Source organism: Typopeltis vanoorti, chromosome 14 (genome assembly GCF_054136105.1).
Source record: "Typopeltis vanoorti isolate ZY-2024b chromosome 14, IOZ_Tvanoo_1.0, whole genome shotgun sequence".
Lineage (NCBI taxonomy): Eukaryota > Metazoa > Arthropoda > Arachnida > Uropygi > Thelyphonidae > Typopeltis > Typopeltis vanoorti.
In genome coordinates, this window is record NC_143562.1 from 98,303,902 (window position 1) to 98,323,645 (window position 19,744).

The window sequence follows — 19,744 nt, forward strand, 5'->3', positions numbered from 1 at the left end:
CTTTATAGTGAACAGATGCTTGGAGAAGCACTTGAGGATATAGAAAAAGGAATAAAAATAAATGGAAGAAGCGAATGATGTAGTGGTGATGGCAGAAAGGGAAAATGGATTACAACAAATTGTTCAAAGAATTGAAAACTCCTGTAAAGAGTACGGACTAAGGATTAACACAAAGAAGACCAAGATAATGATAATGGGCAGAAAAATAGGAGATAATGTAAAGATAAGATGTGGAGGAAAGATTTTAGAAGAAGTGGAAAGATTTCAATATTTAGGTAGCTGGATCTCAGAGGAAGGAACGTCAGAGTTGGACATTAGAAATAGAATAGGTAAAGCTAAATCAGCATTTATGGAAATTAAGAGAATTTTAATAAACAATAATATTAAAATAGGTGTTAGAGTTGGAATAGTTAAAGCAACGGTTTGGAGTATTGCAAGTTATGGAAGTGAGTCATGGACACTCAGAAAGAGAGATATGGAAAGAATTAATGCATTGGAAATGTGGTGTTATAGAAAGATAGAAAAGATTAGCTATATAGAGAGAATATCAAATCAAGAAGTTTTAAGAAGAGTTAGGATGGAAAGAACACTGCTCAAGAATATTATGCAAAGAAAGACCAGATTTGCAGGACATCTTCTGAGAGGTTCTTCGGGACACCTGACAAGAACTATATTACAAGGGAAAGTTGAGGGGAAGAGAAGACACGGAAGACCAACTAGAGAGTGGTTTAATGACATCGTGGAATGGACTGGTTTCAGAATGACGGAGGCGACAGACTGAGAGAAATGGAGAAGAGCTGCTCATCTGCTGCAACCCTCTTGCTAGAGGATGCTACCGGACGACAACACTAGAATTTATTCTTGGTGGGATATATTGTTGAATGTGGAGGAAATAAGAGATCTTGGGGTGATTGTGGATAAGGATCTGAAATTTAGGGGGGGAGTACATTGCCAAAATTTATACACAAAGACTTCTGGGAATGATGCAGAGGATACTGACTTGTAGAAGTAGGGAGATTCTTGTTCCATTGTATAAGGCTTTGATTATCCCACACATGGACTACTGTGCACAGATATGGTCACCTCATTTTCAAAAGGACAAAGAAATGTTGGAAAGGATCCAGAGGCAACTGGCTAAGGTAGTTTCTTACCTCTGTAATGTCAAATATGAGGAAAGGTTGAGAAGATACAATTTACAGAGTCTAGTGGATAGGAGGAAGAGGGATAGGTGGTATGATGAGCTGTGTGTATGAGAAAAGGACCTCCTAGATGAGTCTTTGACTCCATGGGGTCTTGGGGTAATAATAATAATAATAATCATTATGACTGGAATTCACTTGTATTCAAGCAGCAAGAGAGTGCATGTGTTCTAGGAATGGATTGCTTGTATTTTTTGTCACTTCACAATTTTAATATTTTTTCTTACTCATGACACTGTGCGTATGTGCATGTGACAGGAGTTCACTTTTATCTTAATAAGGAAATACCTTGAATAGACATATGAATTAAAAATTATAATAATGGAATTAACTCACGTAAAATATTATTTATTAGTATAATTTTCACCTGAGTATCACAGGCATCTTCAGTACATTTATAAAGCTAATTAAACAATAACTTACAATTCCAAAAAGTTTATAAATGTACTGAAGATGCCTGTGATACTCTGGTGAAAATTATACTCATGAATAATATTTTACGTGAGCATGTGTTCTAGGAATGGATTGCGTGTATTTTTTATGTCACTTCACAATTCTAATATTTTTTTCTTACTCATGGCACTTTGTGTGTGTACATGCATGCATTGCATGATTGTGTACTTGTGTGTGTGTGTGTGTGTGTGTGTGTGTGTGTGTGTGTGTGTGTGTGTGTGTGTGTGTGTGTGTGTGTGTGTGTGTGTGGAAGTGCTGTTTGTGCATGTGACAGGAGTTCACTTGTATTCAAGCAACAAGAGAGTGCATGTGTTCTAGGAATGGATTGCTTGTATTTTTTTATGTCCCTTCACAATTATATTTTTTTCTTACTCGTGGTATTGTGTGTGTGTACATGCATGCATTGCATGATTGTGTACTTGTGTGTGTGTGTGCAAATGTTGTTTATGCATGTGTGTGTAATCATGTGTGCACATGTAGCAGTTGAATTTGGGATTTTTGGACATGCTTGTATGAAATCCATCAAAATATCAGCAGGCTTATTAAACATGGAATTTATTTTTATATACTGTACTATTAATAAATTTAAGTATCTGTCTGTAAATTTCAGAAATAAATTTGATGAATTGATAGATGTTCTTAACTTGTTTTTGCTCTGCTAAATTTAGTATTTATAATTGACAGAGAGAAATCTCATTATAGAAGACAGTTATGACTTTTAAAAAAAATCAGAACTTAGTATCTTGCTGGTCACTCTTTTGTCATAAAATGTCATTTATTGTAAAAAATGCATGTACCTGATTTTTTTCTTCATTAATGAATATTATCAAAATATTTGTACATAATTTACAAATGTTTATAATATGATAATATTCATTGACATGATTTCAAATTTACGAATTTTACATTTGACAAATCACAGGCATACCCTAGTCATATGACATGTTAGATTCCAGTCCACCATTGTATAGTAAATTACTTTTTTTTTTTTTACTTATACACGCATGTAAAGGTGTTTTTAAGTTATCATATACAGTATGTGCATAAATCACTTAAATAAAGCATTAAATGTATGTCAGTTAAGCAGTCAAAAAATTTTAAAGAATTTTTGCTAATGTAAAAGTTATTCTGAATAGCTTGGCTTAAGGGGACTCACCAACCAGTTTGGTCATCAGTCTACACCATTAAAAGGTTTTCCATTTCAGCAATAAGATTGTCACATTTAATTAACTAGTGTAGCACTTTTCACTTCATTTAGTACTTTATCTTTGTTTTTGAGCAGCTGTGGTAGTGTGAGGTTAGTTTAGCTATTTACTAAGACATTTTCAACCATGAGCACATTTCTTGTTGATGTCACAATATTGTTCATAATGCTGAACCCCTGCTCGCACTCTGCATTGCTCACTGGTATTTTTTCAACACACTCAGAGTTTCTTCATGGCATCTGACACATGTTTACCTCCACTGTGCTTAAAATCCCTATAAGATTGAATGACCTCACGATGACACAAAAAAAAAAAAAACAAATTACACTGATCTTTCGATTCTTGTTCATCATAGCCCACGGCAATATGGATTTGTTACAGACTTTTTTCTCTTCAGGAAAGTGCACACAAACTGTCATTGCAGATTCGTTTTGTATTATCACTGTCATCCGAACTATTTTTCCGTTTAAAGAAAGTACCAATGTATTTATCCATAGTTGAAATTGTAGGCCTACATAAACGCAAAAATATTACATGATTTCTTTGTGCTTCTCACAATCACAAGCTCTGATAAATAGCTGCTAATCTGTTGTTCTGTTTTTGGTTATTGACTGTTGCCGACCAGAAAAGAAAATATTACTATGAGTCTGTCAAAATTCCTCTACACTACACTGCAATAATGTTTGCTTGTCAATCGCTGCAAGATAACGCATTACAGGAAGCTCCAAACCTCCCCATCCCTTTCATCTTGCATTCTTAATCAGGCGACTGTTGATATTGACTTTATATACACATTCAAAACTGTAAACAGTTGTTGAATAATAACACAATAATGTAGGCATAACCATAAAGGAAGAAAAGTCACAAAACAAAAAAATGTTCTGGGTCTGGTGCATAAAAAAGTTCCAGGGCCAGGCCCTGGAGGCTCCAGCTGAATGTAACCACTGATTTTAATCTTAGCATGTAATATAATAGCTTTATGCATCTCTTTCTTTTCACTGGAAGTAATAGCATTCTTACTTTGAATTTTATCTGCTATTATTAACATCAATAAAATAACATAATAGTTATAAATAGTATATAATTCAGCAGAATACCAAAACTCAGAGCAATATAGCTAGCAAAAATGTCATAAACAAAGATTTCATGAAAACTGTGCATTGGTTGATTCACAGGAACATCATGTCGCTTAAAGCATTGTATGTGCAAGTTATAGTAAGACTGGGTATTATTGTACATATTTTTTTGTTTTTTTTTTCATAAATGAATATTATCAAAATATTTTGTTCTTTATAATTAGATATTTGAACTACTAGAAGGATATGATCTGCACAGGATAACTTTTCCAAGACAAGTAACTGAAGATTATTGTGAGAAAAAAAATCCAGAAAGTTAGTAGTATTTTACATACTTTTATTCAGTTTCTTTCATTATAATGACATTTCAAAATTCATTACTATTTTCTTAAACAATAGTTTCTCATAACTGTAAGTACTGATATACCATGATTTCTTGGTATATCTGTATGTACCACCTTCCAGTACTTTAACTAGTATTTTATTCCTATTTGTCATGCTATAATAAAGGATGACAAATAAGAATTGTCATCCTTTATTATACTGCAGAATACGCATCTACCAAAATATTAAAAGTTTCTATACACTGTACATGTACTAACTGAAGAAATCAGAGAAAACCCCCAAAATGCACAGAACTAGAAAATTCTAATTTACAATTACAGTGAGAAGTTAAATTAATTAATCAAACTGTTGATGATCTCATTCAGCAAGCCAAGCCATAAACAGAAATTTGGAAACAGTGGGTGTCCCTCAAGAGCCATATGTAAACGTGTATGAGATAATACAAAAGATCCCACAAAAAATCCAAGTGGATTTTAATGAAAAAGACATCAAAGCAGTCCACTGACTCCATAATGCACGCACACGCGCGCACACGCACACACGCACACGCACACACGCACACACCCACACACACACACACACACACACACACACACACACAAAATAAAATAAATAAAGGCCAAAACATATTATTGTAAAATTCAGGTCTAAGAAGACGAGGGACAAATAGCTAGAAGGACGCATGATTATAAAATACAAAATATGTACTAGATATATAAATGGTATATATAAATATACCATTTATATATCTAGTACATAGATCTATAAAGATTATTCAGGCCTCCATGGAGTCAAAAGACTCATCGTGGGAGGTCCTTCCTAAGAAACACAAAGTCTGTCAAGACTCGTCGAGGGGAGGTCACCCCTAAGAAACACAAAGTCTATCATACCACTCATTGACCGTTCTCGCTCTCACCACTCCATCAGGCAATGCATTCCATGGTTCAACCACCCTCCATGCAAAGAAACCACTCCTCACCCTCTTGCTCACAGTTTCCTTTCGAAAGAACTCCCCACTGTCAATCCTGTAACCACCTCTCAACAGTTTAAAAGTCTCAATCATATCACCTCTCCTTCTTCTATCCACCAAACTCTGCAGTCCACATTCCCTCAGCCGATCCTCATAACTATCATTGTACAGTCCTGAAACCATCTTTGTTATCTGCCTTTGTATCTTTTCCACAGTTAATTTATCCCCTTCAAATCCTGGGGACCAAATCTGAGAACAATAGTCTAAGTGTGGTCTGATCAGGGTCTTATACAACGGAATGATAACCCTTTTATCTCTGCTTGTCAGTGTCCTTCTCATTATTGCAGCAATCCTCTGTGTTACCTTCACTACCTTTGCAATATGTCCCCTAAATTTCAGGTTTCTATCAATCATCAACCCGAGATCTCTTGTCTCCCCTACTTCCTCCAGCATAACTCCTCCCATAGAGTATGCAGCGTCCCATCGATGTTTCCCAAACCTCAAGACCTTACATTTTGCTGCACTAAACTGACAATCCCCATTCATTTGCCCATCTATCTAGCTTATTCAAATCCTCTTGCAGGGTTGCCGCATCTGCACTATTACTAATAATCCTTCCCAGCTTGGCATCATCTGCAAACAACTGAATATCTCCTTGCAATCCACTGAGAATGTCATTGATATAAAGGTTAAACAATATAGGTCCTAGTACTGAGCCCTGTGGGACCCTACTTGTAACCCTCTGCTTCCTTGAAACTGCCCCACCATACTCTCTATATATAACCAGGACAAACACTATAAGTATCTCTGGATTAAAGACAGTAGACTCTTCATGAAAAAAGATGATATTTTGCATATATGGAGATAAAGTGTGAAGAAGACCTCTAAAAACTTTAAAAGTAACAAAAGCATTTGTTTACTTTACAATGAATATTGAGAACACAGATTATTGGTATAACCACTTTTGATACGTGCATAATTTGCAGTGATCTAATAGAATTAGGAAGATTGTTACATTTCAGTAATGAAGTATTGTATTTAAACATAAGAAGTATAAGAGATAAATGAAACACTTAGAACTGATTTTAAAAAACTTAGATTATGATGTAGATATTTTAATGCTAACTGAATTATGGATAAAACAGTCAGAAGCTGACTTACTCTATTTAGAAGGCTTTAAAAAATATTATCACTGTAGGAATTACAACAGATCTGGAGGATTAATGGTCTTTGCTCATAAATGTTTAACAGTTAATCATATTAGCAGTACATCACTGGAAACAGCTAAGAATGTTGACATTTACTTAGAGAACTATCTTTACTATATAATGGCTATTTATAGATCTTACACACCTTAGGACTTGACACAAGAACTGGACAGTACACATTGGTTTTGATAATATTATCATAATTGATGATATAAATATTGATTTGTTAAGTAGCAGCCGTCATTCTCTTGATTACACCGACTTATTAGTCATGTATGGCCTTGAGCAATGCATAGATGTTCTGACGAGGAATTTCAATGGCTATGCATCATATCTGGATCATGTGATTGTTAGAACATTAAGCACAAATAAAATCCAGACAGCAGTGTTAAACACAGTCAATCACTGATCACTTTCTGATAGCCATCAATATCCATGTACAGTCAGCCTGTACAGACATGAAAGATGTCAGCATCCAGAATCCAAGAATAAACTACATTGTATTAAAACATAAATTAAGTACAATATCCTGATAAAATCTGAAACCAATGTTGATGATGCTTACTACAAATTAACATATTAAATACATAGATAAAACATGCAACTGTCATACTCCAAGGAAGCAGATTCAAACCAGTGAAGCCATGGATAACATAAGACATAAACGATGTATAAAACTCAGAGATAAGATAAGATATAAAAATCACAAAAAATATCCTCACAATGAATTATTGTGAGGATATAATGAATAAGCATGGATTCAGACATTATAGGAAACAGGTAAGCTATAAACTGAAAGAAGGAAAAAACAAGTATTACCATAATGAATTTCTGAAATGTGAAGGTGGTGCAAAAAAAAAAAAAAAAGAAAGAAAGAAAGAAAGAAATTTGTAAATAACCAAGAACTAAGCTTCCAAGACTTAGTATTGATAATCTTTTAAATAGTGAAATAACTTCAGCAGTCAAATCGGCCTTCAATACATAAGCAATTTACAGACAAAAGGTACTAGAAGTGGTGGTGGTGGACAGTAGATGGTGTTGGTGTAGATGATGATAGTGGCAGTTTGCTGTATTTGGTGGATTAAATGGTGGAGACAGAGAGTTGTAGAGTAGGTGCCCTCCCTCTATGAGCCTTTGGACTCCTTGGCGGCATCATTTAATAATAATAATAATTTCATAACTGCCAATGAAAAACTTGTACATAGCCCTTATACTCCATCAGTAAATTGCACTCATAAAAGAAACGAGAGTTATTATTATTATTATTACGTGATCTCTCCAGGGAGTCCACAGACTCATCAAGAGAGGGGACCTGTTCTACAGCTCTCTTTCTCCATCACTCAATCCATCAACTACAACAAACAGAAACTGCCATCTACTGCCCACTATCACTGCTAGTATTTTCACAGACAATCACAAACATACATACCCACAGCAGGATTTGAACCCGCAGCCTTTTGGCTGGAAGCAGATATGCTAACCTCTCAGCCAACCAGGCCGGAGAGTTCCATGTACTTTTTTCCTACTTCTGAGAATGAAATCAAAAATATTATAATGAGACTTAAAAACTCTTCTGCTTCGGGCCACAATAGTATTAATGTCACTATGGCACAGGAGTGCCAGAAATATCTGATAGATCTTTTGGTTACTTAACTTCAATTTATCACTGATGACTGGAATGTTTCCAGCAGAATTTAAGAAAGATGTAGTAATACCAATTCATAAAAAAGGATGCAAAATTTTCTTAAAAATTATATAATCTCCCTACTACCACCAGTTTTCTCCAAAATATTAGCAAAATTAGTAAAATGTATATTAGTCAAGTTTTTAGAAAAAAGAACTTTTTTCTCTAAAAATGAGTATGATTGAGACAGAAACTACTACTACAGGGTTATCAAGTAAACACTTTGCAGATGACACCACATTTATATTTACTGCAAATTCCTTAAATGAAATGCAAAACACGATAAACACAGATTTCAAAATAGTGACAAACTGGTTTCATGTAAATAAACTTACTTTCAGTGCCAAAAAACAAAATTTATAATTTTTAAACTCAGAAATACACTTATTAGTAAAACCAGTTTTTTTCAACCATTTATTATTATTATTATTATTATTATTATTATCTCATGGAGTCAAAGGCTCATCTAGGAGGTCCTTTTATCATATGCAGCTCATTACCGTGTCTTAAACACACTCAAATTCTCTGCAGACACCACGGTCTCAGGCTAGGCATTCCAATCATTCGCAATGCTGCTTGCAAAAAACCTGCTTCTCACTCCCCTGCTCACACCCTCTTTATACAGCTTTCAGGGATGACTCTGGTTTCCCCCTGATCTCCTACCATTTGCTATAAAACCTCTCCAACATTAATCCTATAACAACCCCTTATTAACTTGTAGGTCTCATCATGTCACCTCTCTTCCTCCTATCCACTAGACACTGTAAATTGCATCTTCTCAATCTTTCCTCATATTCAACATTCCAGAGATCAGAAACTACCTTAGTAAATCATCGCTGAACCCTTTCCAATATATCTTCATCCTTTTGAAAACGAAGTGACCAAATCTGTGCCCAGAAGTCCATCTGTGGCCTAATCAAAGCCCAGAATTATTTGTGTTGTCCTCACAATTTTGGCAATGTGTCCCCTAAATTTCAGATCCTTACCTACTATCACCCCAAGATCTCTTATTTCCTCCACCTAGAACAATATATCCCCACCAAGCATAAATTCTACATCCCATCTTTGTTTCCTAATTAAAACTTTATATTTTGCAATATTAAACTCACATCCCCAGTTCCGTGCCCATTCACTCAATTTATTCAAGTCTTCTTGTAGGTCCACAACATCTTCTCTACTCTTCATAGTTCATCCCAACTTTGCATCATCTTCAAAGCATCATTTGCATATTCCTACATAGCTGAAATTGTAAAAGCAATTTCAATTTTGAGTGCATGGAGATAGAATATGTGAATACTGTAACTTATTTTGGATTAAAATTGACAGCAGCTTAAGCTGGAAACCACATATTACAGAAATAAACAACAGAGTAAGATTTATGCTACCTGTTTCTTCTTTTTAAAAAGATTCTTGACTGTGACAATGTTAAGAATATTATATTTCATTTGTATGGTATATTAAGCTGAGGAGAAACATATCACACCACACTGACCCCACTAATCTCTTGACAAAATAAATTAATATACATTTTAACCAACAGTAAATATATAGACACTACAGTGAACACCAAATATATCCTATTAAAATATCTTACCGCTTAGACAATAATGGCTTACCTTTCTTAATATGAAATGAAACCAATAAATGCATTCAGAAATCTAATCAGAGAGTGCTTAAATTTCTTTAAGAATTCATAATAATGCCTAACAAAATAAACATGTTAAAGATACATCACAAAAAATAGCCAATGTTCTCTGCAAATATGATCTCCATATGAACATCCTGTAGTGTATAAAGTTCCTTGTGCCTGCAGTTTAGCCTATTTGGACAGACTTGTAGATCAGTTAACATCTGCCTTGAAGAACACCAAAATTACATCCAATATCATCTGTATGACAAGTCAGGATTGGTAAATCATGCTCTAGATATGTCTTCACATAGGACCAGATAGAGGAAAACATCTATATTGCATAGAAGTTGTTACAGGTCAGAGTCTAGCTATGAAGCACTTTCCGAAATTCAACAAATATGATTGTATTAATTTACCAAAGATCTGGGAGACTATCATTTTAAAACTTAAGTCAGGCTTCTCTAAATTAACTTTGTAGTTATACGACCCAGAGAGAGAGAATGCCATGTAAGGATATTAGGAGTCAGCTACAATTTAAATTGTTTCTACAATTATTTTTATTCTGTTAATTATTATTATTATTATGAATAATGATGACACCTAAGCCATTCTTTATGTATTCTATAAAAATATTGAAAATTATTATTATTATTATGGGACACCCACCAGGGAGCCCAAAGACTCATCGAAGGAGGGTACCTACTCTACAACTCTCCATCTCCACCACTCAAATCCACCTACTACAACGAACCGCAACTACCGTCATCATCTACATCACTGTCATCTATCGCCAACCAGCACCACTAGTATTTTCACAGACAATGACAAACATTCATGCCCATGGCAGGACTCGAACCCGCAGCTTTTTGACTGGAGAGCAGATACACTATCCACTCGGCCAACCAGGCTGGCAAAATTTGTTATAATAAGTGTATAAAATGAAAAATTAATGCAAAATGTTCAGTTAATTAGTGATCTGCATTGGTCTTGTTCTGTATATATTTTATCAAATATTATTACCAGAATCACTTATGTTTCATTTAAATGTCTATATTTGTAAAATTTTCAGCTTACTTTCATAGCCATTGCCAATACAATTATAGGAAACTACACAAAAAAAAAAAAAGAACAACAATTCAATTGAAAGTGCATGATATTATGTGCACTATCGGCTGCAGGAGAATAGTGATTTTAAAGTGGCAACAAGAGGATGCACAAAATTGGACCATGTAAGAAATGAAGACATCAAAAGAACTAGATATTTATAATGTAAATGAAAAGAACAAGGAATATAGAGTGAAATGGAAAGAACGTCTGTTTAGGATGGAAATGACCACCCTTGGGCAGATCGCGTGCGGTATCTCGAAATTACTGAACTGTGCGGTTATCCACTTGGCCAACCAGGCCGGCAAAATTTGTTATAATACGTGTATAAAATGAAAAATTAATGCAAAATGTTCAGTTAATTAGTGATCTGCATTGGTCTTGTTCTGTATATACATGTGTATATATATTTTATCAAATATTATTACCAGAATCACTTATGTTTCATTTAAATGTCTATATTTGTAAAATTTTCAGCTTACTTTCATAGCCATTGCCAATACAATTATAGGAAACTACACAAAAAAAAAACAACAACAATTCAATTGAAAGTGCATGATATTATGTGCACTATCGGCTGCAGGAGAATAGTGATTTTAAAGTGGCAACAAGAGGATGCACAAAATTGGACCATGTAAGAAATGAAGACATCAAAAGAACTAGATATTTATAATGTAAATGAAAAGAACAAGGAATATAGAGTGAAATGGAAAGAACAAGGAATATAGAGTGAAATGGAAAGAACAAGGAATATAGAGTGAAATGGAAAGAACATCTGTTTAGGATGGAAAGATATTGGCTACCAAAAGAGGTTTATAGATATACATGAAAGAGAGAGAGAGAGAGAGAGAGAGAGAAGAAGACAAGTGGCAAGACGGAAAGACCAGTGAAACCGGAACAGGCAAATGCCTAATCCTTGAAGAGAAGATGAAGAATTTTGCAAAATATATATATTATATAACAAAGACATCATATGTATAATTCAAGTGCAAAAGCTCATCCAGGTTATAAAATGCATAACAATTACAGAAATCAATATTCAGAGCATAATAGCACAGTACACAAGAATATTGACAATCAAGAACAATATATAGTGGATTATTTTAAAAATCAAGGTGTAAGAGGAAGAATTTATCATAAAATATTATTACCAGAATAATCTAAGTTTAATTTAAATGTCTTTATTCGTAAAATTTTCGGCTAAGTTTCATAGACATTGCAACACAATATAGGAAACCACAAAAAAAAAAAAAAACAGAACAACAATTCAATTGAAAGTGCATGAATGTGTGCTTCATATCTTTCTCTGTTCCATTGAATCCTGTGTTTTGTAGATAATGCATGGCTTGCTAAACCTGATTTGTTGGGTTCTTTAAGAGAAATGTATTCCTGATGTTCTTCAAGATAAATTTGTGCAGCATGGCCAATTTGCCCATAATAATATAAGCTACAAGAGCAGGAGATTCTATTAATTCCAGGATAAGAAAAAGGAGGATATTTCTCTTTAGGTGGGATAAGGAAGGAGGGTATTAAGTTTGCAAACTGGATAGAAAGTGACTTGTAAGTTAATCTGTCAAAGTAATCTGGCTATTTTTTCTTGAAGTCCTTTAACATATGGAATATAAATTCTGGTAATTTCTTCTTGAGGCTGGTTAGGACAATGGTCATAATTGTTGATTATTTTTTCAATAGTTTTTGCCTTATAACCATTACAGTTAAAAGTAGTTCTGATAATAAACAGTTCTTTGTGTAGAAGAGAATGTACAGAACATATTTTATGAGCTCTGTCAACTAAAGATTTGATTACACCATATTTCTCACAAGGGTGATGATGTGAGTTAGAATCAATGTATTTACCAGTATGAGTTGATTTTCTATATACTGAGAACTGTACACTATCATTTGGTTGACACAGAAGAATGAGAACATCAAAAAAGGAAGACAATTGTTATCTTCTACATCCAGGGTAAATTTGATTCTTGAGTTTATTGAAATAATGTTTTCAAAACATTCATGAGAGCGGATAAGGAAGAGGAGATCTATATGGCATACATCATTCCATACAGGAAACACATCATCAGCGTATCTGTATCAAACTGATGGTTTAGGTGAAAAAATGTCCAGAATATGTTATTTGAAATGTTCTATAAGGTTGTTCTATAAGCTAGAGTTGGGGAAAGGGAAGACTCCATAGCTGTTCCCTCTATCTGTTTATACAGTTTGTTCTGGCATCTAAATTATCCTGCATTAATGACAAAGTCGAATAATTTTACAATATCAGGAGGAAAGTCTTTATAAAGCAATTCAAATGTATCTGTCAGAGGGATATTTGTAAAGAGTGAGATTACGTCAAAACTTACTAGATCTGTGGATTGTAAGGATAATCCTGAAATTTTATTCTTAAAAATCTGTTGATTTTGTTTTTTTTGGGGGGGGGGTGCATGTGTGTTTCACAGCTTTCTTTGTACAATCTTTCCAAAGAAAATAACTTTTGTATAACACTTTGGTTTTGGCTGTTTTCTATCTAATGATGAAATATCAGTATTATCAAAATGATTAGACTATGTAGTAGTGCCAAACTCTTTCCAATCATAGACTTAATGTATAACATACATAATGGCCTTCATAACCAATGATATAATTTAGTGAGTAAAATCAGATTTCAAGCAGCATATGTTTTATTTAATCAATACCTCCTGAATGTAATCTTTCTAAAAAAAAAGAATTTCAAGCCTTATCTGCTTTAAAACTTATGAGGAAAGGTTGAGAAGATGCAATTTACAGAGTCTAGTGGATAGGAGGAAAAGGAGAGATATGATAGACTTACAAGTTAGTAAGGGGTTGTTATAGGATCAATGTTGGAGAGGTTCTAAAGAAAACAGTGGGAGATGAGGGGAGAACCAGAAGTCACCCCTGGAAGCTGTATGAGGAGGGTGTGAGCAGGGGAGTGAGAAGCAGGTTTTTTGCATGCAGAGTTGTGAATGCCTAGCCTGAGACCATGGTGTCTGCAGAGAATTTGAATGTGTTTAAGGCACAGTATGATGATCTATGTGTGTCATAAAAGGACCTTCTAGATGAGTCTTTGACTCATGGGGTCTTGGAGTAATAATAATAATAAAACTGCTTTAGAATGTAATGAAAACCTAATTATTATTAATGCCAGCAAAGGTTGAGCAATTGTTATTCATGATAAGAACAATTATTTTAGAAAACTTAAACAGAAGCACTGATAGAGACCTAACTCAATCACAAATTAATAAACTTAACAGCCTCTTGGAGAAAGTTCATTCTTGGGATGAAGAAAACAGTAAAAAGACTAAATATGCACCATGGCTTTCCTAAATTGCATAAAGAAAATGTGCTATTAAGACCTATTGTTAACTGCATTGGATGGATGTCCTATGTATAAAGTCTCAAAATACCTATGTAATCTTTCTGCATTTACTGGAAATTCAGCTTCCTTCATAAAAAATTCAGTAGATTTTAAGAATAAAATTTCAGGATTATCCTTACAACCCACAGATCTAGTAAGTTTTGATATAGACTCAGTCTTAACAAATAGAATCTCTGATAGATACAATTGAATTACTTCATAAAGACTTTCCTCCTGATATTGTAAAATTATTTGACTTTGTCATAAATTTAGGATATTTTAGATGCCAGAACAAACTGTATAAACAGATAGAGGGAACAGTTATGGTGTCTCTCCTTTCCCCAACTCTAATGACTTTATGGAACATTTTGAACAACATATTCCAGAAGTTTTTTCACCAAACCATTGGTTTGGTACAGATACGTTGATGACGTGTTTGTTGTCTGGAACTTGTCTGATCTTAATGAATTTCTTAAAAAAATTAATTCAATAAACCCAGAAATCAATTTTACCCTGGTAGTAGAAGATAACAGTTGTCTTAAATTTTTTTTTTTTTTTATGTTCTCATTCTACGTCAACCAAATGGTAGTCTACAGTTCTCAGTATATAGAAAACTAACTCATACTGGGAAAGGAAATGCATTGATTCTAATTCACATCATCACTCTTGTCAGAAATATGATGTAATCAAATCCTTAGTCAACTGAGCTCATAAAATATGTTCTGCAGATTCGCTTCTAAACAAAGAACTGTTTATTATCTCTAATGGTTTAATGCAAAAACTATTGAAAAAAATAATCAATGATTATGTCCATCTTCCTAACAGGCCTCAAGAAGAAATGACCCGAATTTGTATTCCATATATTAAAGGACCATATATTACTTTTTATTATATAAATTCCATATATTCCTTTTTCTTTCAGAAAAGTAGAGAAATTACTTCAACAGATTAACTTACGTGGTGGTGGGGGGGGGCTGAAATGTTCTGATAAACACCTAGAACAAAAATAATGTTAATGCAACTGATATAACCACAACAAGGAACATACAAGAATATAAGAGCATAAGTTACCTTCATAACTCTATGATTAGTATGTTTTTTCTTGTGTTTATCAGAACTTTCCAGATCCCCCCCCCTCCTCCCATACAAGTCTCTTTTTGTCCAGTTTACAAACTTAATACCTTCCTTATCTCACCTAAAGAAAAATATCCTTTTCTTACTTTTCCTGGTCACAGCAACTTCTTCTGGCCTGAAGCCACCTTGTTCAATCGGAAGTGTTCTTTCAATGAGTGGGGAAATTCTTTTAAGGAGAATTCTTTCAAAGAGCTTAAAGGTGGAGCAAAGCAAGGAGATAGGTTGTAGATTTTTCACATCATTTGGATCTTTACCTGGTTTGGGCATGGAAATTATTTTGGCCTCCCGCCACAGATTTGGTAGTTTTCCGGTCATAATTTTTGAGAAAAGGGTGGCCAGCCATATTTGGCCTTGTTGACCGAGATGTTTTAGAAACTCGGGCAGGATACCATCCACTCTTGCAGCCTTGCCATTCTTGGTGAGTTTTAAGGCTACCTGTACCACTTCCTAGGATACTGAATGTACAAGTTCAAGAAGCTTGGGGCCTGTCTTCAAGATTTGTCTGATGGAAGATTGCACAGTAATTTTCCTGATAGAGCTGGGACGTATCTTGGAGGTTTTCAGTAAATGATTAGCCATTTGATCAGGAGTTATCTCTGTTGGTTCTGACCCACCTAATTTTCTCAGAAGTGACCAGCTTTTCTGACTAGATGTGGCGAAATCGTGTTCATGGATGATTGAGATCCATCTTTCCTTTCTGTTTTTATCCAACTTTGCTATGAGCTCCTTAGCAACAGTTGGGTCTTCAGTCTCTTCATATTTGGCTAAAAGTTCCTCAGTTTCTCTACTCCAGCATAGGATGTATTGTTTTCTGTAGCCTCTAGGAATAGAGGCTTTGATTGCAGTTTTGATTAGTTTGACAAATCTTGGATAGCAGTTAGGGATGGATGGAATTGCTCTAATGGTTTGCTCGATTTGTTTCTGAAATGCATTCCAGTTGGACCTGCGAAGGTTCCATCTAGTGATTAGTGTTCTGCTGATAACTGGGATTGATGTGTAATGACTGGGATTGATATGCCTGTCTCTATTAGTGTAGGACAATGCTGACTATTAGGGAATCTGTTGAGGATGGTTCTGGTTGTTGGCAAAGGGTAGTCTTCAGAGGCTTTAGAGACTATGCACAGATCTGGGGGTGTAGGTTCTGTTCCATCTGGCTGAGTGGAGAGTCCCTTCCTGCTTGGCATCATAAATCAAATACAGGTTATATGTATCCATCCAGTTAACTAGATTATTACCGTCCCGGTTGTTAGAGGAATAGCCCCACATGGTGTGATGAGAGTTGAAGTCACTGACATAGATAGCAGGGTGAGGTGGTGGCCGGTCTGTCTGTCTGATCAGGCCAGGATTGCGATGGTGGTTTGTAGACATTGTAGATGATGGTATTTTAAACTTTAATACCTATGGAGTATTATGCATCAGGTAAACTTTGGGTTATGTCCTTGAGGCCAGGCAGGATGTAGGAAGTAATTGTTATGCATTTTATAACTCGGATGAGCTTTTACTCTTGGATTATATGAGGTGTAGCTATTAAATATTAAATAATGAGACTGGTTGCAAAAATATGGTTTATTATTACAATTGTACAACTTAATTGTTATCCCCCTTCAACATACTCCCCTCCTCTATCTATACACTGTTGCATACAAATTTTCCATTGTTCAAAGCAGTGCTGCAAGTCATCAGGTGTTATCTGCTTCAGTAGCACTGCTGTTTTCTCCTGTACATCATCGACTGACTGACAACAGCTGACAGCAGAGCTGGATTTGCAGGAGAAGATCATCGCACGTGATGAGTGGATTTTCCAGTACAATCCAGAAACAAAGAGACAATCGATGCACTGGAAAACTTTCACGTCACCGTGAATGAAAAAAATGCAAGAATGAGCAAGTCAAAACTGAAGGCAGTGCTGATTATTTTTTTTTTATATCAATGGAGTGGTAATGGTTGAATGGGTACCAGGGGGTCAGACAGTTAACCAACATTATTACCTTGAGGTTCTGGCCAAGCTGAGAGAACGAGTGAGGAAGAAGAGACCCGATCTGTGGAAGAACAATGCTTGGATTCTCCATCAGCATAATACTCCAGCTCATAGTGCACTGTCGGTAAAGCAGTATCTGGCTGATAAGAAGATCACAGTGTTTGACCATCCACCTTATTCACTGGGCTTAGCTCCATGCAACTTTTACCTTTTTCAAAGTTGAAATCCACATTGAAGGGCACCTGTTTTCAGTCAGTAGATGAGGTAAAGGAGAAAACAGCAGCGCTACTGAAGCAGATAACACCTGATGACTTGCAGCACTGCTTCCAACAATGGAAAATTCATATGCAACGGTGTATAGATAGAGGTGGGGGGTATGTTGAAGGGAATAACAATTAAGTTGTACAATTGTAATAATAAACCACATTTTTGCCACCAGTCTCGTTATTTAATAGCCACACCTCATACATATGATGTCTTTGTTATATAATTTTGGAAAAAATTTCATCATCTTCTCTTCAAGGATTAGGCATTTGCTTGTTCTGGCTTCACTTATCTTTCCATCTTGCCACTTGTCTTCCTCTTTCTCTCTCTCTCTCTCTCTCTCTCTCTTTGCCTTTGATCTATATCTATCTGCTTCTTTTGGTAGCCAATATCTTTTAAAAGAACATCCTAATTAGATGTTCTTTTCTTTTCTGTCTATATGCCTTATTCTTTACATTTACATTATAAATACTAGTTCTTTTCTGATGTTTTCATTTCTTATATGGTCCAATTTTGTGAATTGTCTTATTGCTTTTTAAAATCTCATCTCCGCAGCTTGTATTTTACTTTCATCATTCTTTTTAACAGTCCATGTTCTGAACCATATAATAGAGTGGGAGTGGCTATTACTTTGTAAAATTTTAGTTGGGTTTCTTGTCTTGTTTTTTTATTCAGTGTCCTTTTAATTGTTCCACACAGATTTTCTGAAATGTCTTTATTTTTTCATCTATATCTTTATCTTTTAGATATGTTATTATGCAGCCTAAATAATTAAACTGTGTCATCTTTTCTATATAATTTTTTTTAATTTAATTCAGTTTAATTCATTTTTGAAGGTCATCTTCATTGTCTTGTAACATAATTTGAGAAAAATGTAATTTGTTATAATGAATTTTATTTTTATTTTTGTATTTATTTGTAATTATCTTTATGATGATTTCTACTTGTAAATTGAATTAATTTTCAGGCAACAATACGAATTGAATTAAAAAACAGTCATCATCATCACGAATCATGGGCTCACTGCCCGTTGATGTCATGCCTGTTTCACTATCTTTTTCCACCTTTTGTCCAGTGCACAGTGTCGCAGTTTTTGTACACCCATTCTACACCAGTCTTTTATATCGTCTATCCATTCTCTGTATGGTCTGCCCCTTCTGTTTAAACCATCCAAAATACCAAACATAAATGTCTTTATCTTCCGGTCCTCACTCATTCTACAGATGTGTCCAAATAATTGCAGCTTCCATTTTATAATCTTCTGCATTAGATTCTCTTTTGGTTGTATCTTCTGATAGAGCTCTTCATTGGTGATTTTCTGTACCCATCCTATTCTTAGAATCTTCCTGTAACAAGTTCTTTCAAATGACAAAATTCTTTTTCTTGATTCCTTATTTATTACCCACGTTTCAGATCCGTACAGTAGTGCACATTATTAGATTGGAATCTAATAAAATAATAAAAAACAATAGTGCACATTATTAGATTGGAATCCTTCTACATATACAGTTGCGAATTCATGGCTTAAAACTAATGGGTTGAAATTAAAACAAATTAAATTAAAATATAACAGCTAAATTTATTTAATACAATTGAGGATAACAATTTCCCAAACTTGGAATACTGAGACAGTCATTTCGATTAAGATTAGGTTTATGAAGTAAGGCTTCAGCACTTTCTTTATATAAACATGAATGTTTATATATAGATCTATGTAGTAGCTTCGCGTTATTCCGTAACTTTATCCATAACATTATAGTTATGGATACCCCACAGGTTTCACTATATAATAAATTGAATTGCACTGAAGAAAAAAAAAAAAAAAATTCCATGCACTAGTCCAGGAAGGATTGTATTGAAGGGGGATGTCTCCCAAACAGTTGTTTGGAGGCTCCTTTACCATTTCCAGTAGATTTAAGTACTTTCACTAGAGGATCATCATTACTGACTGGTATTTTGTCAGTAGTGTACATGGAACCAATGATCTTTCTCTCTTGTACTTTCACAGATTAGACAGTGTTCACTCAAGACAGTATTTTCAGTTATCACAACTGAGAATACCATCACAACTATTACAGCATAATAAATTTAGTTTAATCCTTTATCCAAGTGTGAGCAAAC

At 34.6% G+C, this 19,744-nt stretch overlaps 1 protein-coding gene across 2 annotated transcripts in view; it reads left to right on the forward strand.

Annotated features, from left to right (window-relative positions):
• The window catches only part of LOC150099795 (alpha-2-macroglobulin-like protein 1), a 1,007,775-nt gene that overhangs the window by 540,785 nt on the left and 447,246 nt on the right, over positions 1-19,744 (forward strand). For both annotated transcript variants that reach the window (XM_090403789.1, XM_090403790.1), the window contains exon 15: positions 4,158-4,248. In XM_090403789.1, coding sequence (XP_090259915.1) covers positions 4,158-4,248 — 91 coding nt within the window. The remainder of the gene's footprint in view (positions 1-4,157; positions 4,249-19,744) is intronic.